General features: G+C 41.2%; 1 protein-coding gene across 6 annotated transcripts in view; it reads right to left on the reverse strand.

The window, feature by feature from the left end:
• INPP5A (inositol polyphosphate-5-phosphatase A) overlaps positions 1-23,664 on the reverse strand; it is a 419,473-nt gene that overhangs the window by 149,873 nt on the left and 245,936 nt on the right. For all 6 annotated transcript variants that reach the window (XM_054034303.1, XM_054034302.1, XM_054034306.1 and 3 more), the window contains one exon: positions 6,659-6,722. In XM_054034303.1, coding sequence (XP_053890278.1) covers positions 6,659-6,722 — 64 coding nt within the window. The remainder of the gene's footprint in view (positions 1-6,658; positions 6,723-23,664) is intronic.

Consider the following 23,664-nt stretch of genomic DNA (forward strand, 5'->3'; position numbering starts at 1 on the left):
CAGGAAAGCTGAAAATGGAGACAACCATGTAAGCAATCAGAGAAGCTAGTGAATGGAAGCAGCAAAAAGGGGGAGTTTAGCAAGGGTGTTTAGAGAGGGAGCAGAAGAGCCAGATACACCTAATAAACATTCCTCAAACTTAAGCCAATCACTTCCCCCCCACTCCCCATACACACACAGATGATGTCATGGTATTCTCTCACACTGAAGATTCTTTTCTGGAGCAGGGAGCCCTGTTATTAGGAAGACACAGGTAACAGTAATGGGGGAGTTGGTTATTAGAAATATAGATAGTTGGGTTTGTGATGACCAGGAGAATTGCCTGGTGAATTGCCTGCCGGATGCAAAGGTTGCAGATTTCTCAAGACAACTAGACAGACGTATGTGCAGTGCTGGGGAGGACCTGGGGGCCATGGTACATGTAGGTACCAGCGACATAGGGAAAAGGTTCTGGAGGCCAAATTTAGGCTGCTAGCTAAGAGATTCAAGTCTAGGACCTCCATGGTAGCATTCTCTGAAATGGTTCGTTCCACACAGAGCGCCAACTGAACAGGCAGAACTGCAGGGTCTCAATGCAAAGATGAGATGATGGTGACTCGGGGAGGGATTTAGGTTTATTAGGAACTGGGAAAGCTTTTGGGAAAGAAGGAGCCTATACAGAAAGGATGGGCTCCACCTAAACCAAAATGGAACCAGATTGCCAGCTGATAAAGTACAGGTGCACCAGAGGAGCATTTAACATCAAAAAGTGGACCCACACAAAAATGAGGAGTGTAGTCAAACGGAAATAAAAAGGAACAGTCACAAAAGTAAAATGTCTGCAAGCTGCCTGGAACCTTTTTAAAAACACCATAAGAGAGGCTCAAACTATGTGTATACCCCAGTAAAAAAAAACTGTAAGAGGACAAAAAAAAAAAGCCACCATCACTAACCCATGGAGTAAAAGAGGCAGTTAGAGACAAAAGACATCTTTTAAAACTTGGATGTCAAATCCTACTGAGGAAAATAGAAAGGACACAAACTCTGGCAAGTCAAGTGTATAAGTATAATTAGGCAGGCCAAAAAAGATTTTGAAGAATAATTAGCAAAGACACCAAAAACTAACAGCAATTTTTTTAAAGTACAACAGGAAGCCTGCCAAACAATCAGTAGGATCACTGAATGAAAGAGCATTCAAGGAAAATAAGGCTGTTGAGGAGAAGCTAAATGAATTCTTTGCATTGGTCCTTATTGCAGAGGATGTGAGGGAGATTCCCATACTTGAGCTTTTTTTTTTTTCCTCAAATCAAAGGAAATGTCCCCAGACAGAGGTGCCAGTAGACAAGGTTTTGGAATACACTGATAAATTTAACAGTAATAAGTTACCAAGACCAGATGGTATTCACCCAAGAGTTTTGAAAGAACTCAAATATGAAACTGCAGAACTACAAACTGTGGTACATATATGTAGTGGGGCAGTAACCCTGCTACTGTGAAAGGGTTAAAAGCCAGCCGTTGGAGAGGGCTGGGGCTGAAAGCTGAGAAAAAAAGGCTGATTGGGAAGGCAGCCACAGTTGGGCCATGCCCCAGTCAGGCCACACCTGGTCCGGTTATAAGGGCTCAGCCAGGAGCTAAGTCAGCCTCTCTCTAGCTCTTGAGAGAGAAGGACCTGGCTGCCTGGGAGAGAAGGGTACTTGAGACAGAGCAGTGCTGGGGAAAGGGAGTAGGAGCTGGGGAGCTCCAGCCTGGCAACTCCCCAGGCTGCAGGCCTTGATAGAGGCCTATGCAGGTACGGGGGCTGGGAGGAGCAGCCTGGGGTTAGGCAGAGGCAGCAAGTCCGCCTCCCCTTGCCAATGATGAGTGGCTATGACAGACTGCAGTTTGCCCCAGTGAGCAGGGGCTAGATGATGACTGGCAGTAGCCACTGAGGCTAGGTGGGGATGGAGGGTTGGGGGTTCCCCTGGGAGGGGAGACCCAGACTGTGGGTTACTGCTGGGAACAGAACTCAGAGGGTAAGGGGCACCGGGGTCCGGGAGGGACATGGGGGCCAGAGGCAGGCGAGACACCGGTCAACAGAGGGCGCTCCAAGCTGAACAAGAGCTAATTCCTGAGACGACCAGCAAGAGGCACCGCACCGATGAATCGTCGCATCGCTACACGTGGTGGAGAATGTGGGCACATGCGGTCTGCCCCTGATACAAGGGGCAGGGCAAGGACTGGTACTATTGCCCAGAGATCTGGAGAAAGGGGACGATGGAACCCGGCTACACGGGGGTTTTCTTGGCAGAGACCCCAAATGCCATCCCTGGTTGGGCCCCGGTGTCAGCACCCTTGCAGAAGGGGGCAGATGACCTGCAAGGGATCCAGGAGACCCAAGAGGGACTATGGGAGGGGCAGTGGGCCCTCCACGAACAGTTGGGGCAGCTGGCATGTGAGCAGTGAGTCCTGGTAAAACTCCTCCGGAGGGAGTTTCTGAGGAGCCACCGAGAGTGGGACAGAAAGCCGAGCGCCGTGCTGGGGAAAGGGAGGAGGAGCTGGGGAGCTCCAGCCTGGCAACTCCCCAGGCTGCAGGCCTTGATAGAGGCCTATGCAGATATGGGGACTGGGAGGAGCAGCCTGGGGTTAGGCAGAGGCAGCTGGTCCAACCCCCAACCCCCTTGCCAATGATGAGTGGTTTTCTACAGACTGTAGTTTGCCCCAGTGAGCGGGGGCTAGATGATGACTGTGGGTTACTGCTGGGGGCAGGTCCCAGAGGGTAAGGGGCACTGGGTCTGGGAGGGACATGGGGGCCAGAGGCAGACGAGACACTGGCCAAGAGAGGGCGCTCCAAGCTGAACAAGAGCTAATTCCTGAGACGGCCAGCAGGAGGCTCCGTGCCGGTGAGTCATTGCATCGCTACAGAATCCTATTGCTTAAATCAGCCTATGTATCAGGTGACTGGAGGATCGCTAATGTACCACCTATTATCAAAAAAGGTTTCAGGGGAAATCCTGGGAATTATAAGCCAGGAAATCTAACTTCAGTACCAGAAGAACTGGTTGAAAGTATTGTAAAGAACAGAATTATCAGACCGATAGATGAACAGAATATTCTGAGGAAGAGTCAACACAGCTTTTGTAAAGGGAAATCATGCCTCACCAACCTATTAGAATTCACTGAGGGGGTCAACAAACATGTAGACAAGGTGATTCAGTGGATATAGTTAGGGCCCTACCAAATTCACGGCCATGACAAACACGTCACGTAGGGTGACTAGACAGCAAATGTGAAAAATCGGGATGGGGGTGGGGGGACGGGGGGAATAGATGCCTATATAAGAAAGAGACCCAAAAATCGGGACTGTCCCTATAAAATCGGGACATCTGGTCACCCTAACGTCATGGACCATGAAATCTAGTGTTTTGTGTGCTTTTACCCTATACTATACAGATTTCATAGGGGAGACCAGCATTTCTCAAACTGGGGGTCCTGAATCAAAAGGGAGTTGCACAGGGGTCACAAGGTTATTTTAAGGAGGTCATGGTATTGCCACCTTTACTTCTGTGCTGCCTTCAGAGTTCGGTGGCTGGAGAGTTGTGGCTGTTGGCTGGGCGCCCAGCTCTGAAGGCAGTGCCGCAACAGCACAGAAGTGAGGGTGGTAATACCATACTATGCCATCTTTCCTTCTGCACTGCTGTTGGTAGCGGTTCTGCCTTGAGAGCTGTGCCTCCAGCCAACAGCTGCCACTCCCCAGCTGCCCAGCTCTGAAGGCAGCGCCACCACCAGCACAGAAGTGAGGGTGGTAATACCATACTATGCCATCCTTCCTTCTGCACTGCTGTTGGTAGCGGTTCTGCCTTGAGAGCTGTGCCTCCAGCCAACAGCTGCCACTCCCCAGCTGCCCAGCTCTGAAGGCAGCGCCACCAGCAGCAGCAGCAGCACAGAAGTAAGGATAGCAATACCGCAACCCCCCCTACAATAACCTTGCGACCCCCCCACTACTCCTACAATTACAAATCTGTGAAATTTCAGATTTAAATAGAATTAAAATAGATTTAAATAATGAAATTTACTATTTTTAAAATCCTCTGACAATAAAATTGATCAAAATTGAATTTGGTAGGGTCTTCGATATAGTGTACTTGGACTTTCAGAAAGCCTGTGACAAGGTCCCTCATCAAAGGGTCTTAAGCAAAGTAGGCAGTCATGGAATAAGAAGGAAGGTCCTCTCATGGATCAGTGACTGGTTAAAAGATAGGAAACAAAAGGAGGAATAAATGGTCAGTTTTCACAGTGGAGAGATGTTAAACAGTGGGGTCCTCAAGGAATCTGTACTGGGACCAGTGCTGTTCAGCATATTTATGAATGATCTGGAAAAAGGGGGTAAAAAGTGAGGTGGCAAAGTTTGCAGAAGCTACAAAATTACTCAAGATAGTTAAGTCCAAAGCTGACTGCAAAGATTTACAAAGGGATCTCATTTCACAGGGTGACTATGAAATTCAGGGTTGATGAATGCAAAGTAATGCACACTGGAAAACATAATCCCAACTATAAATACTAAATTAGCTGTTACCACTAAAGAAAGAGATCTTGGAGTCACTGTGGATAGTTATCTGAAAATATCTGCTCAATGTACAGCAGCAGTTTTCTGTTAGGAACCATTAGCAAAGAGAGAGACAATAAGACAATAATATCATAAGGCTCTATAATAAACCCATGCTCCATGCACACCTTGAATACTGGTCAGGAAAGGGCAACAAAAATGATTAGGGGTGTGGAAAAGCTTCTGTATTAAGAGTGACTGTTCAGCTTAGAAAAAGAGATGACTGGAGGAGGGGGGTTTATGATAGAGGTCTATAAAATCATGAATGGTGTGGGGAAAGTGAATAAAGAAGTGTTATTTACTCCTTCACTTAACACAAGAACCAGGGGTCACCCAATGAAATTAATAGACAGCAGCTTTAAAATAAACATAAGGAAGTACTTCTTCACTCAGTGCATAGTCAACCTGTGGAACTCCTTGTCAGGGGATGTTTATGAGATTCAACTAGATCATAGCTTGATGTGGTGTGGCTGGAAGGATGCAGAGAGACAGCTGATTCATGTTTGACCTGGACAAATGAAGCATTGAGCATCTAAGGGCTCCTTCCCTCTAGCTGGCACAACCAGTATCTATTTACTTTTATATTGGTTCTTTCTTTTGATTTCTCCTTCCATTGTAACCATTTACTCTCTCTCTCTCTCTCTCTCTCTCCTTTCAAGGCTCCATAACAGCAAATAAGCTGTCAATCAGCTGTGAATAAATACAGACAGCCCTCTTCCCTGGTGTAGATGTCACTTCACTCCGCCAGATGTCATTAGAGTTGGACATCTTTGATATATGACCGGCGGGAGGGAGGTTTAACTGGAACTGAGAGCGAACGCTCTAGTTCTGTACTGCTGGTGCAACGAAACTGCAGGCTCTGAATCAGCTGGCAGATACAGTTCACATACTACTGATGCACAAAGCCCGATCACATAGAAAAATGAATAAATAGTTGTGACTGCTGTCATTTCACAATACAAATGTAAGTTTCATAGGTTTATTCATTAACCCCTTGCCCTCAAAAATACAGAAGATCAGTCCATTGGCTAAATGTTCAGTGTGGCGATTGCGGTAGTAAGGATCACAATCCCAGCTATCATTAACGAAAGTTGTGCACCTGGCTTCCTGTGCACTATGTTGAGAATTTCTCTCACATAGCAATCCTGCTCCCAGTTCATTTGAATCAGAACACTTCACATTATTTCTTCATGTCTATTAAACTGTTCGAGGTGGGGAGAATGGCTGGAAGCACAAGCTGACCTCTCATTAAAAGTTCCTTCATCACTATTGCATTTTACAATGTTCTCTTTCAGAAATAAAATATGAAGAGGCACTGACAGAATATTTGAAATTTTCCTTGGGCATCAGAAAAGATGATGAGTAGAAGGATTTATGTTGGCTAAACCTCAAATTGCAATATCTATAGAACTGCTATTCAAATATTTCACCAAGGGAAGACCCTATACCCTCAATTACATGAACAGAGGCAATCTGTCTCTTCTGAGAACAAAATTAATGAATCTGTACAATTGAGACGATTAGTTCACTCCATAATTATCACAGCTTCAGTGATGTTTCAAATTAATGTGATGCAAGATGCAGAATTAATTTGATCCAGCTCAATGACCTAAATGCAGACAGCGCACAACTAAAAATAATGTAAATTTTAAATAATCTGTTTGCCTATCTACTTTAAAGAAGCATTAGAAGTAACTTCAGCCAGGAAGTGATTACATACACTGACTTAAATATTAGAAGTATCATATCAAATTATTAAAACTTCTGAGATTTACAAAAATTTGCAACATGAAGGCAGAGTCTATTGTTAAAAAAAAAATAATGACACCCTTCCCACTGACCCACACTATTCATAAGTGGTAAACAAAATTCTGCCACAACAATTACCACTGCCTGACATTTAAGGTCCTGTTCCTGCAATTGATCTGCACTGACTGACCTCTGCACGTGGAGTTCTTCTGAAGTTAATGGGGCTCTGTATATAGCTCCAAGGGTCCAAACACATGGATTCAGATTAAAGAAAGCCCTAGGTTTTTCCTGACATGAAAAATGGTGAGACGTCTCTGACAATTACTGACTTTTAATTTCTGTGCTTACCTTTAAAATCAAACTGGTAGATGTTTTTCAAGGATTCATGAAGGAAGTAAAAGCTTCCTAGAGCCTGTAGAAAAACAAAAAATAAATAGTAATAAGTATAGTCTGCTTTTAGTTAAAAACAAAATTGTGATACAGCTTTTCTTACACTTTTTGCATTTGAAATTAAATATCAGTAATTAAAAATATTACATTTGACAAGTAAAACATTTTCAGTAAATCCGTGAAAAGAAATGAGTTCTTTCTTTATTTTTCTTTTAAGTTTAATAAGCAGCTATAATGAAGGCCATTAGCAGTTTACCAAGGGCTGGTCTAGACTACACAGTTAGGTCGACATAGGACCGCTTATGTCCACCTAATTATGTCAGTGTCTACACTACAGCCTCGCTCCCACTGATGTAAGTGTCCTTCTACACAGACATAACTACTCCATCTCCCTGAGAGGTGTAAGGCTCATGTTGGTGTAGTTAGGGCAGTGGTGGGCAACCTGTGGCCCATCAGGGTAATGCGCTGGCAGGCCATGAGACAGTTTGTTTACATTGACCATCTGCAGGCACAGCCACCCACAGCTCCCAGTGGCCGTGGTTCACTGTTCCCAGCCAATGGGAGCTGTGGGAAGCTGGTGGCTCCACCCCCTCCCCGCCCCCGTTAGAAGCCCCGGCGGCTTCATACCTCGCTTCCAGCTGGGAGCCAGGGTGAGAAACTAGGGAGAAAAGCCCAGGTGGCTGTGGACCCTGCTCCCAGCCAGGGAATGGGGAGGGGGGGGGGCAGCCGCCCTGGAGACCGAGAGCCTGTGAGGCAGCCAGGCTCCCGGCAGGAGGCTGCCCATGGAGCTGAGAGATCAGTCTCTCAGCTCCCCACACTGCCCTTCTTAGATTGGTGGAAGTGCTCCTGGTGAGGACGTGCACGACCGACCCAAGGAGGACATGCAGCACCACAGTAATTACAGCAGTGGCTGTAAATCGACCTAATATAGGTTGATCTACATTTCTAGCACAGACATACCCTAAATTTGCTAAGGACACAAATAGTTAATATACTTTATAAACATTTCGGACACAGACTGGCTAACCTAGTGAGGAGGGCTTTAAACTAGGTTCGACGGGGACAGGTGAGCAAAGCCCACAGGTAAGTGGGGAACATGGAGACCGGGGAGATGGGTCGGAAACGAGAGGGAGTGTGGGCTATATTGGCAGAGAGAAAGGAGAGTCAGGACAAAACTGGGAGGAAAGATCAAACCAGTATCTTAGATGCCTATATACAAATGCGAGAAGTATGGGGAATAAGCAGGAAGAACTGGAAGTGCTAATAAATAAATACAACTATGACATTGTTGGCATCACTGAAACTTGGTGGGATAATACACATGATTGGAATGTTGGTGTGGATGGGTACAGCTTGCTCAGGAAGGATAGACAGGGGAAAAAGGGAGGAGGTGTTGCCTTATATATTAAAAATGTACACACTTGGACTCAGGTAGAGATGGACATAGGAGACGGAAGTGTTGAGAGTCTCTGGGTTAGGCTTAAAGGGGCAAAAAACAAGGGAGATGTCATGCTAGGAGTCTACTACAGGCCACCTAACCAGGTGGAAGAGGTGGATGAGGCTTTTTTCAAGCAACTAACAAAATCATCCAAAGCCCAAGATTTGGTGGTGATGGGGGACTTCAACTATCCGGATATATGTTGGGAAAATAACACAACCGGGCACAGACTATCCAACAAATTCTTGGACTGCATTGGAGACAACTTTTTATTTCAGAAGGTTGAAAAAGCTACTAGGGGGGAAGCTGTTCTAGACTTGATTTTAACAAATAGGGAGGAACTCGTTGAGAATGTGAAAGTAGAAGGCAGCCTGGGTGAAAGTGATCATGAAATCATAGAGTTTGCAATTCTAAGGAAGGGTAGAAGGGAGAACAGCAAAATAGAGACAATGGATTTCAGGAAGGCAGATTTTGGGAAGCTCAGAGAGATGATGGGTAAGGTCCCATGGGAATCAAGACTGAGGGGAAAAACAACTGAGGAGAGTTGGCAGTTTTTCAAAGGGACGCTATTAAGGGCCCAAAAGCAAGCTATTCCGCTGGTTAGGAAAGATAGAAAATGTGGCAAAAGACCACCTTGGCTTAACCACGAGATCTTGCACGATCTAAAAAATAAAAAGGAGTCATATAAAAAATGGAAACTAGGACAGATTACAAAGGATGAATATAGGCAAACAACACAGGAATGCAGGGGCAAGATTAGAAAGGCAAAGGCACAAAATGAGCTCAAACTAGCTACGGGAATAAAAGGAAACAAGAAGACTTTTTATCAATACATTAGAAGCAAGAGGAAGACCAAAGACAGGGTAGGCCCACTGCTTAGTGAAGAGAGAGAAACAGTAACAGGAAACTTGGAAATGGCAGAGATGCTTAATGACTTCTTTGTTTCGGTCTTCACCGAGAAGTCTGAAGGAATGCCTAACATAGTGAATGCTAATGGGAAGGGGGTAGGTTTAGCGGATAAAATAAAAAAAGAACAAGTTAAAAATCACTTAGAAAAGTTAGATGCCTGCAAGTCACCCGGGCCTGATGAAATGCATCCTAGAATACTCAAGGAGCTAATAGAGGAGGTATCTGAGCCTCTAGCTATTATCTTTGGAAAGTCATGGGAGACAGGAGAGATTCCAGAAGACTGGAAAAGGGCAAATATAGTGCCCATCTATAAAAAGGGAAATAAAAACAACCCAGGTAACTACAGACCAGTTAGTTTAACTTCTGTGCCAGGGAAGATAATGGAGCAAGTAATTAAGGAAATCGTCTGCCAACACTTGGAAGGTGGTAAGGTGATAGGGAATAGCCAGCATGGATTTGTGAAGAACAAATCATGTCAAACCAATCTGATAGCTTTCTTTGATAGGATAACGAGCCTTGTGGATAAGGGTGAAGCGGTGGATGTGGTATACCTAGACTTTAGTAAGGCATTTGATACGGTCTCGCATGATATTCTTATCGATAAACTAGGCAAATACAAATTAGATGGGGCTACTATAAGGTGGGTGCATAACTGGCTGGATAACCGTACTCAGAGAGTTGTTATTAATGGTTCCCAATCCTGCTGGAAAGGCGTAACGAGTGGGGTTCCGCAGGGGTCTGTTTTGGGACCGGCTCTGTTCAATATCTTCATCAACGACTTAGATATTGGCATAGAAAGTACGCTTATTAAGTTTGCGGATGATACCAAACTGGGAGGGATTGCAACTACTTTGGACGACAGGGTCATAATTCAAAATGATCTGGACAAATTGGAGAAATGGGCTGAGGTAAACAGGATGAAGTTTAACAAAGACAAATGCAAAGTGCTCCACTTAGGAAGGAAAAATCAATTTCACACATACAGAATGGGAAAAGACTGTCTAGGAAGGAGTACGGCAGAAAGGGATCTAGGGGTTATAGTGGACCACAAGCTAAATATGAGTCAACAGTGTGATGCTGTTGCAAAAAAAGCAAACATGATTCTGGGATGCATTAACAGGTGTGTTGTGAGCAAGACACGAGAAGTCCTTCTTCCGCTCTACTCTGCTCTGGTTAGGCCTCAGCTGGAGTATTGTGTCCCGTTCTGGGCGCCGCATTTTAAAAAAGATGTGGAGAAATTGGAAAGGGTCCAAAGAAGAGCAACAAGAATGATTAAAGGTCTTGAGAACATGACCTATGAAGGAAGGCTGAAAGAACTGGGTTTGTTTAGTTTGGAAAAGAGAAGACTGAGAGGGGACATGATAGCAGTTTTCAGGTATCTAATAGGGTGTCATAAGGAGGAGGGAGAGAACTTGTTCACCTTAGCCTCTAAGGATAGAACCAGAAACAATGGGTTTAAACTGCAGCAAGGGAGGTCTAGGTTGGACATTAGGAAAAAGTTCCTAACTGTCAGGGTGGTTAAACACTGGAACAAATTGCCTAGGGAGGTTGTGGAATCTCCGTCTCTGGAGATATTTAAGAGTAGGTTAGATAAATGTCTATCAGGGATGGTCTAGACAGTATTTGGTCCTGCCATGCGGGCAGGGGACTGGACTCGATGACCTCTCGAGGTCCCTTCCAGTCCTATAATCTATGAATCTATGAATCAAACAGACTTATAAAGTTGTTTTTTAATATCACTAAGTACATCACACATTTGGAAATAAACAAATTAAAAGCTCTCCTCTGGGCGGTGCTAAGCACCTTCATTTGCCACTGAAATAATCCCCATGTAGTCTGCCTCATTATTCCTCTGGCTTGCAGGCCCATCAATGACTGCATCCTTGCAAGAGTCTGCCAAACAGTTTCTGCCTCATATATAGGGCAAAACAAATGTTTCTGGAGGCAGTGTGGACTGCAGGAATGAGACACAGTGGTGGGAGTCCTAAAACCTAATCCTAGATTAGCCATTTTCTCACTGGGTAGTGCAGAACAAATCACATTTCCTCTTTGTATCAATTTCCCACTGTAGAATGGGAGTGTGGCACACAGGCCTTTTGGTGCCAGATGGCAAAGGGTTCATTGTAACAGCAACTTCTAACACACCTAAAAAAACTCACTACACCTAGCACACCACTTTCATTGTATTTATCCATAAAGAATATCATGTGGAGTCTTCAATGAAAGCCAGCATCACTAGTTATGAATATAGTTGAATATGTATATACTGATACTATGTAGGAGTTACGTATATATGATGGAAATATGTTCTTATAGTTTGTATGAAGGTGTTAACAGAGGTGAAAACTGGTTTCCTGACAGACGAGAGATGTTTCTCCATCTATCTGGTGAAATGTAAATTGAGTATTATCTCATTAACAATCACCAGTCTGAGCAAAATGAAGATGAAGGATTGTGAGATTTAACAGCAGGGGGAAAGAAGCATTATCTGGGGGGTGCATGTCAAAGGGTTACTGGGCAATAACTGGGGGACAAAGAAAAACGTTTGTTATTTTGCACCTAGTAGGAAAATGGACAGTGCATTTACATTAATGAAAACTGGATCACAACTTGACTGGAAGCATTGAAAAAGGTTTTGGGTGAAATAAGACTGCTCTAGACAGGAGGTTAGCCTGTTAAGTTTAGTCTCTAGAAAGGGTATACTGATTTTGTTTTATATGTAACCCTCCTGTTTCCATGATCTTTACTCACTATCTCTTGAATCTTGATCTTTGGTAATAAACTGATAAATCTTTCACTATAAATATGTCAGTGCTGTGGTATTGTACAACAAGCTAATCCTGAGTTGACTCATTCAAGCTAGTGAGTACACTGTTCCCTTGGGGACAACATACCTGGTATTACTGTGAGTGTTCAGGGGATGAGGGGCTAAACACTACAGGGGAATGCTTCAAAGGGGCTCACTCAGGGACTGGGGTGCACCTCTTCTTAACCTTCAAGAGAAAATAAGGACTGGCATAGCCCAGAGGAGATTGTTTGGGTGGCTCACAGCCTGGAGGTGTCAGGAACTGGGCACCCAGTTAAGTCACAAGCAAGCCTTGCTCTTGCTGGAGGCAGGGGGGTAACAAGGTGACTCAGTCCTGGTCACCCCGAGAACTGTCAAGGGGTAATAATTATGTATCTCACAGGAGTGTTGTAAAGATTAGTTTGTGTTTGTACAGCTCTTTTCTATTAAATGTTTCAGTAATTGTATACAGGTGACTGCATGCTATTCCATGCTAATATTTACAGTAACATTGTCATTTGCATAAAGATCACACTTAATTTTATTATTTTTTAAAGTGTATATGTAGACTACTAAAACAGTAAAATGCAGTGCCAGTATGACAGGTATTTCTAGGGGTCATTAACTGTATCAACTGTCTGAGAATATTATGAAGGATAATATCACCCATAACATAATTCAGCTTCCCATAAATCTTTGGTTGCCAGAGTGCTATAATTTGAGGAGCACTGAAAGCTAACTTTTCAGTTATCAGATCCTTTTGCTACTTACAAACTAGTAAAAGTTGTCCATCACACTCCAAAGAGCATTTTGCCATACACAAATAATGTCAGTCCCAGTGATCTTAGACTTTGTGTAACTGGAGCAAAACTTGGTCATCTTTTTAGAAGCAAGAAAGGTAAGCTGATCTGGCTCAGGCAAAATTCAACTAATCTGCTGCTGGAACCACCTTCAGAATTTTGTTTCAAAATAGAAAGTTTGATTAGGGAATGAAATCTGTTGGTTGTGAAAAGCTTCTCTTCATCAACATGCAGGAAGTCTCCTAGCTATTTAAAGAGACTGATGTATGAGGTACCAGTAAAGGAAGGCTGAATAACTCAAGCAAGGGGAAGAAAGTTAATTCTCCAGATAGGTTTGCTTTGCCATACTCAAAATTCTGTGTTTCTAATCCTGGCCTAGTTTTATAATCTATCCTCTTTTATTAAGAGCTTTTTTTGTTTTTAATTACCATTATATACATATCATTGTGCCAAAAAATATTCGCTAGGGCTGGGATTTTCAAAGGAGACTAAGGGAGTTAAAAAGTGTCCAAATCACACTGAAACTCACTGGGAGCTGCATGTCTACATTCCTTTGGCTCTTTTGAAACATTACAGGCTAAATCAATTACTGATCTCCCATGCTCTAACATTCACAATAAGAAGTCCATGATTCAGCTAAGCACACAAACATACCAGTATTCCCATTCCTTTTCAGCAAAGCATATAGGCCCCTATTCAGCAAAGCAAAGCAAAATATTTAAGGACATGCTAAAATCCATCCCTATCCTGCAAGGCACTTAGGCCATGGATTAAGGAAAGCATCCTTATTCACAACAGCACTTAAGTACATGCTTTACTTTAAGCATGTCCATAAGAGTGTGGGGTCTCAATTCAGGAAACACGCTAATGCTTAATTATGGGACTTAATTGTGTGCTTAAGAGCTGTCCCGAATAGAGATTAGGACAGAAGGTCCATGTCCATAATTCATAGTTCATGACAAAAGGAAAACTGGCAAGACTGTTGAAAGTAAGGGGGTTCCCCAGAAGCCTGACCAAGCCTAGGCAGTCTGTAAAAGGCAGAATTTGAGCTTGGGCATTAAGAATTTGATTACTTGTTATTAATCATCATTAATGAGGCTTTGTACCCTTGATGGTCCATCTTCTAGAGAAAACATTAAGGATACGCATATAGTTGCACACTTATAGGTGGCAGAGGCAGCAACAAATACTGTTAAAGCTTCCCATGACTTTCTGTTATACGAACATACATGTTCTCCATTTTCTGAGGCCCCAACTTCGGACATCTTGGGTCTGAGTTGAAGAACTGCTGAGCACTCAAAACTGCAATTGAGATAATGGAAATGCTGCTCTGAGCATATAAAGTGAAATATATAGAATGGGGATAGTAATACCACCTCTCCTAACAGGATGTTGTCAGGACAAATTCATTAATGTTTGTAAAGAATAAAGGATAAATAGAAAAAATGAATTCAACAGTGAACCCATTCAAGTGAGCAATGGATGAAGCAGAGGTCTATGGCAATGACATTTGCTCATGTAATTAAAGACTATCATAATGCATACGCAGGGGAGCTGAATTAAGATGCAATCTTAACTTCTGAGTGCCTGGATTTGCAGCCTTAGCATTCTTTTAACATATTGCGTGCGTGCGTGTGTGTGTGTGTAAGAGAGAGAGAAAAACCAACATTGTCCCCATTTAAGTCAATAATAATTTTAGCCATTGACTTTACTGGGGCCAGAATTTAACCCAAAGTGGAGGTTTTTTATTTTTTTTTAAACCTTTTCCCATTTCTATAATTTGTCGTCTTCTAGTTAGTGACTGGGGGTTGAAGACATGTTAGCAGTCCATGAAATATCAAGAAAAGAGAGATAAATCTGCTTTTATATTTTGTTATAAAATCTATTAATTCTATTCCCTTCGCCAACGTTCAGGAGTTCCTTGAGTTTTTAAATTTCTTGGATAAGTTAAATAGAAGCAGTTGAGCGGAAAAAAAACAAGAATCCTTGCCATTACACGAAGTCTTAATGACAAGTTTAAGAGAACCAAACAAATAGGATGATTTAGTTTTATTTTGTCTTTTTACTTCTCTACTGACTGAGATACCTTCCTGGCAGAGTAGTGTTTTGGCTCAGTGATTGCTGCATTATTTATGAGAAGCTGCACATTTAGAGATTAAACATTTGCTGATTTGTCAAAAGCACAAACATGAGGTCCTGCCCATCTCCTTGACATATTAGTTCATCCAACGGAAAACACTGTCACACATTTAATTGATGAGTACACTTCCTTGTGACCCAGGCAACCTGCTCCAGGGTTGGGTTTTTTTTAATGGAGGTGGCAAATAAGAAAAAGCAGGAGACATTCTTGTACAGGATTCAAGGTTAACTATTCTGCAACAAGGACAGATTGCCAGAAAAAAACATTCTGATACAAGATAAAAAAAAAAAAAAAAAGGCTGACATCTGCTATTTAATTTCTTAACTTAATGGAATTATATTAGCAATTAATAAAAAGGAGCTGCTACCTCATGGCTAAACTTTGATTATATTCTGGCCTTTGGCTTTTTAAAAACCCAGGAGATTACTCTTAAACAGTAATATGCTTATTGAGTTTTTTGTTTGTATAGAAGGGTTTATCTTACCTCCCTCATTCATGTAGATAAAATCCCTACCCAGAATCACACAAAACCATTCTAACTGTACTTGGAGCACAGCAAAATCACACATGAAAATCTCTTTGCTAATCTTAATTAAAAATAAATAATATAAAATAAAAAGCAGTGCTGCTTTTAAGGAATGGCACCAAACAAAGATCACCACTCAAAAAAATTATTTTTCAGAATAATTTTTGTAAAACTAAGTTAACATGAGGTCGGCTGAAAATGGGGACAGTAGTCTGACGTTAGTTTGCATATCTCAAAACCGTGGGCCAGACTCTGATATCCTTACTCACAAGTAATCCCATTTGGAGTAAAGTATTACTCGTGTGAGTAGGGGTCTCACAATCTTGCCCTTTATTATTTGATTTTATTATATGGTGCTTGCTTTTACAACCATAATAGTCTTTTAACATAGCTTTTTTTTTAGGCTTTTTAAAAAGGCTTTAGGTTTTTTTAAAAAAGTAAACTGAAAAAAACAAATTCCATTATGTGGCATCATATTGGTACCCACGTGGGTCATCAGCAGAATTGGAACCTTTAGATACATCATACATCTCTCTGTCTCTTGAACGGCTGGAGTAACAGATAGTGGTAATAGGCTGTTATCCTGTATGTGGAACAGCACTAGACGGGGATGGGACACTTAGCCAGTGGGTTTCACAGCTAGTTGCTGGGAACAGAGGCATGATGAGACCCACGTTTCCTGTTACAGACTCTGGAGCAGCATGGGTTCTAGTGGGCACAGACTTGTCTGTCCATTCCCCCCAAGCATGACCAGTGGCAGAGCCCGGGGTGATGGGCCATTGGTGGTGGCCTGGAGAGCAAACCTGCCTCAAACTCACTTGGCAGAGCTGTTTCCTGGGCCACAGGGCTGGTCCGAATTCCCCACGCTGGGCATCATTACGGAGGGGCAACCGGGCCAAATTTGAGTGATTGGCATTGCGACCTGGTGTTGGGGTCGAAGTGGCATGCAACCCTGTGCACCATGTGACAACACCCAGAGTGGGGAGCTAGGCCCAGCCACTGCCAGGTGAGTGCAGGGCAGCCTCACACTCCAGCCTCGAAAAGGTGCCAGACATAAACCTAAAGGCTGCTGGGCTCCCAATCTCATTCCCAGTCTCCTTCCCCAACTCCTCCTCCCCAGTCTCTTTATCCAGCCAGTCCCAGTCTCACCTATACATGCTCCCTCTCTCTGTGCTCCCTCCCCCACAGTCTGGCACTTGTCCTCTCTGCATTTGAATCAGGCAGTTTCCTCTTCCATGTGCTACCTGGGCTCAGCAGGGTCAATGAGAGCACAGGAGAGACAGTCTCGCTGTTCTCAGTTCAGCTGCCTGAACCTGGAATGGCCTGCAACATGCCAGAGCTGGAAATGCAGGAAAAGTCCTGATCAGCCGCAGGGCTGTAGCATGCCCAGTGTGGACAGAATCTTCATGAAACTTAGCTACTAAAATCTAGTAAGCATCTACTGAGCATACGTTAACTGCTATTTTTTAAAGGCTTATAAATTGGGCAGATTTTCCTGGAGATGGCAAAAGATATATCCCTGCCAAATTTCAAGTCTCTACTCCAAAGATTGGGGGTGCTAGATATTTTCAAAGAAAAGATTCTCAGAATTTTTTAACATTGGCACAATAACATATTTTTCCCTATTCTCATGCTCAGAAATGGCTGAAGTTAAAGAAAAAAAATCAGAATGAGGCAGACACCTGGTATAGAAAATTTTAGCCCAAATGGTTGAAGTATGGCAAAGTTAAAAGCAACAGAAACAGGGCCTTATACAGTAGTGGGAAGTGTCAGTCAACCTTAAAAATAAACAATGCTATCTGCCCTGCCTATAATATTTAAATACTGGATAGTGCGAGTTTTTCTTTTTTTTCTTAATTTCTCATGTCAGATGGTGAATTAAAACCATCTCAACGTACATTTGGAATCTAGGGGCCTGTCCTCATCAGACTAAAAATTTTAAAAGCAAGTGAAAATTTCAGCCTACATTATAGGACTGCGAACCCTTATTGTCCCATCACTTATGACAGTTAAAACTAGACATTAGTAAATATACTAGGGAGGACTGAAATGACAAGATGGTTCCTTTCTACTACAGATGCCATGATTCTATTAAAAAGAATTGCTATTCACACTTAGGCTACAAGTTTACTTTCTGAAGGTGCTGACTTGTTTCATGCATTGCTCCACTTTTACAGCTTTAATTTTATTCTCTCTAAAGGATTTTATAGCTGATATGTAGAATTACATAGCATATAGTTTGGTTTGATAATCAATGTTTGTAGCATTAGTAGACTTTCAGCTGCCAGTGCGCATAAAGGATCACTGATAACTATTAAATAATACCTTACAGGTCCTCTGTCAGGTTCTGATGCTGCCAACACTAAAAGATGTGTTTTGAGTTGGGATATAGTACAGTATACACAAGTATATTAATTCTGAACATACCACTCACTAGAGGTAAATGTTAATGGAATGGAAATTATGGTTATCACCACCTTCCGTATTCAAACAGACTTAATCAGGTTTATGTACAGAAGTGGAAACCAATAAAAACGATGGAGTGTAGATATGCTATCCACTGCTCTGATTCTAGGGCAACGTAAATGCAAAAAAGGAAACTTTTTTTCCAGGGCCTAAATCATGGATACATCCTTTCCTAGATTAGGTCATGTTGATTCCACTAGAGTACAACAGCAGCAGTTACACATACAAATTAAAACTTCAGTACTCTGGTTTATTAAGCTGTTTAAGGAACTTCTTCACACACTCTGCTCAGCACCATTTTAAGAGGAGGCCCAACTAATTGTTGTTCAGCAGTAATATTTACAGAACATTAAGCACCCCATAGAGAAACTGCATAGCACAAATAGAGATTACAAAGGCACTCACATTTTTAGCCCAAAACATAACTCATCTTTTGCAACTGGAAGCTACAGTAGGAAACATTTCTTATTCTAAATTGGTGGCTATTTAATTGATCATTCTAGCACAGTGATTCTCAAAATTTTATACTGGTGTCCCCTTTCACATAGCAAGCCTCTGAGTGCGACCCCCCCCTTATGAATTAAAAACACTTTTTTATATATTTAACACCATTATAAATGCTTGAAGCAAAGCAGGGTTTGGGGTTGAAGCTGACAGATCGTGACCCCCCACATAATAACCTCATGACCCCCTGAGGGGTCCCAACCCCCAGTTCGAGAACCCCTGTTCTAGCAGCTAATAAAAACTAAAATAAAAAACAGCTCACAGTGTAGTGTAGATTCTACACAAACAGTGCACAAACACGTTAACTAAATAAATTGTAAGATGCAGTCAAAGAAGTGTAGTTACACACTATATATCGTTAAAGAAAGGTTTATTTATCACACATATTTATTGTTCAGTTTACGTAATGCACCTGCCATTTACAGCAGAATTTAGAAAGCACACAGATCAACAATAGCCAGAAAACTAAACTCTCCCTAAAAAAACCTGCTTAGGAAAACATCTGAGAAAACAATGTGCCCTATCGGTAATCAAACGTGGGCTTTGTCAGACCAAAAGAGGAAGCAATTCCAGAATTGAGGGTCTTCCACTGAAAATACATTGACCAAGCCCCCTGTTGTATAAATCTGATGACTGTCAGTTTGATCATCTCAGGTAACCTCATTTCTCAGGGTAAGGCACAGACACAGCAAGATAGTTTCTTAATAGATACCCAGGACCCAAACCATTAAGGTATTCTAAATAAAAGCCAAAACTTTGTACTGCACCAGGAAATGACTTGGGAGCCAGTATAGAGTCTGGGGACATGTAATATGCTCCCAGAGTGAAGCCAACTAAGGAGGCAGGCAGCTACTATCTTCACTAGCTGAAGTTTCCAAGTAGTCTTCATATATAGGATCAAGAATACTGCACTGTGGTAATCCAATCTCAACGTGTTATGCATGGATAATTTACAGTGAGGTCTGTATCAGAAGGAAAAGCTCTTAACCTGCTAAAACAAACAAATGGAATTAAGCAACTTGGCCCTGCCACTATATGAACATTCAGAAGCAGTTAAGGAACCAGTGTGATCCGAACAGTACAAACCGGGGGTGAGGGGGGAGGAGCAAATAAGGGATTCAATTGAAGGGGCAGCTGTTTTTTCCACCATTTCTTCAGTTCCTCCAACAACCCACCAGCATCACGCTTGCCTTGTCTGGGTTAAATTTCAGCCAACTGGTTCTGATCCACATCCCAATCTCAGCCAGACACCCGGAAAGCTGAAATCCTTACTATTGGTGTCAGATGACACCCAGATATAGAACCAAATGTCATCAATATATTGAAGCCCACTCTGTGCATATAAGAGCTAAGTATTATCATCATCCTCATCATCTCCCATAGTAGTCTCAGAAACACATTGAGAAAGAAGGTAAAATAATAGAGTGGAGACGAAACCTACAGGATAGTTCTTTGGGGCAGACAAACAAATACTCATTCCTCCCCTCTCAGCATTTTCTAAACAAACAAACAAACAAACAAACAAAACAAGCCACTAAAGTGCAAATTTCTCTATTTCTGCCAGTGTCTGTAACTGCATCAACACCACCTTGTGGTCAAAAATATCAAAGGGTCCTAAAAGATCTAAATAAAGCATCAACACTGCCTGATCTGAGACCACCAACTTAGTTTATATAGGCCACCTTACCCTTCCATGATAAATGACTTTCAGTCTCCACTAGCTGGGGCAAGATCTGAATTGATGGACTAGAGAGAAAAGGCGCTGTACCAACCCCATGAGTCATCAAGCCCCTTCCTTAAATATATATACACACATTAAAATTTAACACACCATGCCCACACAGATAGTATGGCGTCATTGCTATTGGCTCTGTTGTCATTCAGAATTCCATCCAAAGCAGAGATTAAATCTCTTGTCTAGGCATGAAAACAAATATTGATCATAACCAAAATTGTACAACTTACTGTCAGAGTAAAAAATTAATTTTCTGTAAAGTTATACATGAATCTAGTAAGTGGCTTACTATTTGAAAGGAGTTCAAAATGAAATTTTAAGGTTGATGTTTATTTTTTCTGACCCTCACCCCCCACTCTAAACTTACAAATAAATAGCCTTGTTTTTAACACCTCAAACTCCAGATGCAGCTTTAAACAAAATCTCATACATAGGAAATTAGAACAACAAAGTAATTAGTAATCTTTTGTGAGAGAAATGAAGATGTATAGAGAGAGGAGGTCAAAGCTCCATAAAGCAGGCTGCATGCTTCCAAAGATCTCCGGGACATCCCAAAACAGACACCTTTGCCAGACATGCACCTAAAATGAGTGCAGGAAGAGAACCCCACTGCCATACTCTGCCTAAAGTCTGCAGCACAGGAGCTCCTCCAAGATGCGTAGGTAAAGAAGAGGTGATTTGTAGAAAGAGAGGTGAACAAAAAGGGACAGCGTTGACTGCATAAGAAAGGATTATGCTCCTAGCACATGTTTTGGCTGTAAAATTCTAGATATTCTTTCAATACACCCATCATTAATTCTAGTCACACAGTCAAAGATATCATTATAGATTTCCTAAGAATTTATAAATATGGCATGTGTGTCAAAATTCAGGCTGTTATTCGAATGTGCAAGGTGATATTTTTATCCTATATATGAAGACTACTTGGAAACTTCAGCTAGTGAAGATAGTAGCTGCCTGCCTCCTTAGTTGGCTTCACTCTAGGAGCATATTACATGTACCCCAGACTCTATACTGGCTCCCGAGTCATTTCCTGGTGCAGTACAAAGTTTTGGCTTTTATTTAGAATACCTTAACCAAATGTCTGCATTTCAAGGGTAACAGACTATTTATACAAACTACCACTACTGATCATTTCTATTCTTTTTAACGCTTAAGGTTTTTACTTTTAAGCTTTGGTATAATATTTTGCAAAAGGATAATATAATTTACTACAGCAATAAACTGTAAATTAGTGTATTTTTGCGGGTGATATATACACATCTATACATACCCATAGATACACATTTGAGAGAAAATAAGGTAGTTTCATTTATATTAATAGTGCTTTACATATTATGCTTTTACTTTGCCAATAATTTGTTGCCAAATGTCCATTTTAGTCTTTAATTAGCCTTTAGGTAGATATTCAATACAATATCATAAATCTATTTCAAGATTCCATGCCAAATAAGAGTAATTAATTCAAACTACCTAACAGTGAGACTAACAGAATACTGTAGTCTTGTTGCATTACACATCTGGCATTACAAAAGTATCACTTTTTCGATTATATAGAAATCCTAGTATAAAATCTGCCAACCTCTACACCCATAAACGTTTTTTTAATAGGTGTTGACACAGGGCTTTTAGAAGTACGTCATTTCTATTGTATAAGTTTAACACTCAAAGAAAATACTAGGTACAAAAGTTTAATTACTGTGCAGAGTAAACATTTACTGCATTACCTCAATGAATGTGATAAAGCTATTATATGATATTATGAAATTGCTTTAAATAAATTTAAAATAAATTGCCAATGATGACACAGAAACTGTAATTCATGTAGTCATAAAATCCATAATTAGCTCTAATGAATATTTAAAGTCAAAGTTCAACCCAACTTTTTCAATGTTTAACCTACTATATCAATATAGTTCAAGGAATCCATTTATCATTGAACATGACAATGTCTGAATATTAATTAGCATAGGCCACTGCTGACAGGAAGTCCTTATCTCTTACAACCCTTTTGACTATAGTGCATGTCAACAATATGTTTGTCACGTCTGATATTATTGATTACCTGCCTGTTTTGCTAAAAACAATTAAAAATATTTTACATATTTATAAACCTGACTGTCAAGAGTGCTTATTAATTTTCCATTAGTAAAATGCAGTCTATTAGCTGCCATATTTCAGTCAGAGGAAAAGAACCAAATAAGCAATTGCAATAACTCTAGACAGGAAGACAATAATTTTACATAAACGCACTCTTATGGGATAGCAAAGGGGTTACTTTGTCTGGTTTCATTTGCGTAACAATGAAGTTGGAGAGGCCTCAGATGGAAAATTATTACGTTTAAAAACGAAGTCAGATAATGGCTCTCTTACTTTCCTTAAGAAAGACATTTATTTATTTTTTACGGATAATGAAAAGTATCCAAGGATGTAAGTAATAGTGCTATCTTTTCGTATGGAGTAAAAATCAGGGATTGCTCTGAGAAGACACAGTGGAACCCTGTTTCAGTGAAACTCCATTTCTATTGCCAAATTCTGGTCCAATAAATGAATAACCCCTATGCCAGGGCACATATGTAACTCTGCTTTTGCAATAATGTGCACCTGTATTTTGGCCAGCGGCAGCCCCATGCACACTTCACTTTCACTGAGGCAGCACACAACACTCTCCACAACAAGGTGCACTACTCCTCGCAGGCACAAAAATATTTGGTGTGGGAGGGTGTGCATAGGCGTCACCAGTTAGGGCATGTATATACAAAAACAAACAGACTGCACACCTGGCTCTGGAACACCCTCCACAGTTCCTGTTACATAGGGTATGTATCGAAACCTTCTAATGGAACTTGCAGGAGCCAGGCTTGAGTGAAAAACTTCTGCCACACACTCCTTCTGCTGTGGTTAGGTTTTCTGGTAGGCACTAATACACATTGACAGTAATAATTAGTACTAATATAGTATTTTAAAACAATCTTTTAATTAAGTAGATGGAAAGCTCAATGCACTGCAATTCCTGTTATTGCAAACCTTCCCTTAAGCTGAAGTTGTTCTGTGCAATAAATAAATAAATAAATCTGTGTATGACAGTCTAATTTCCATTTCAATTCAATGGAACTATTCAGGTATTTAAAGTTAAGCACATGCAAATATATTTGCAGGATTGGGGCTGTACATTGTTTAGCCATGCAGCAGTTGCTTGTATTACCACCATGTAATATGTATATATATTTACATTAATGAAAATAAAAGCAATTCCAAACTCCTATTAGAAAATCATATAGGGTTTATTCTAAATTGCACAATAGTTGTGACAAACTACATGGAAACATCTATTCTAAATTAGTTCAATTGATTCTTACAATGTAATTCTGATATAATTTTCATTTTCTAAGAAGTGAACAAAAGAAAAGATGTAAGAACAGGCTTATTCTACTACATTTGAATAGAAAATGACAAAGTAACTACAAATAATGAGCAATATAAAAGTATATATTTGTCAACTGTGTTCATAGTCCACTTGATCCAGTATGTCTAAATTAACACTCAATGTCTATTACTCATTCAAGGTGGATAAAACTGACTGGGTACACAGATCAACTCATTAAAAAATAATCTGTCACTTTTTATTTGCAAACAAATTAGGTGTCCAGCAATTTATCAT

The sequence above is a fragment of the Malaclemys terrapin genome, chromosome 7 (assembly GCF_027887155.1).
Source record: "Malaclemys terrapin pileata isolate rMalTer1 chromosome 7, rMalTer1.hap1, whole genome shotgun sequence".
Classification (NCBI taxonomy): domain Eukaryota; kingdom Metazoa; phylum Chordata; order Testudines; family Emydidae; genus Malaclemys; species Malaclemys terrapin.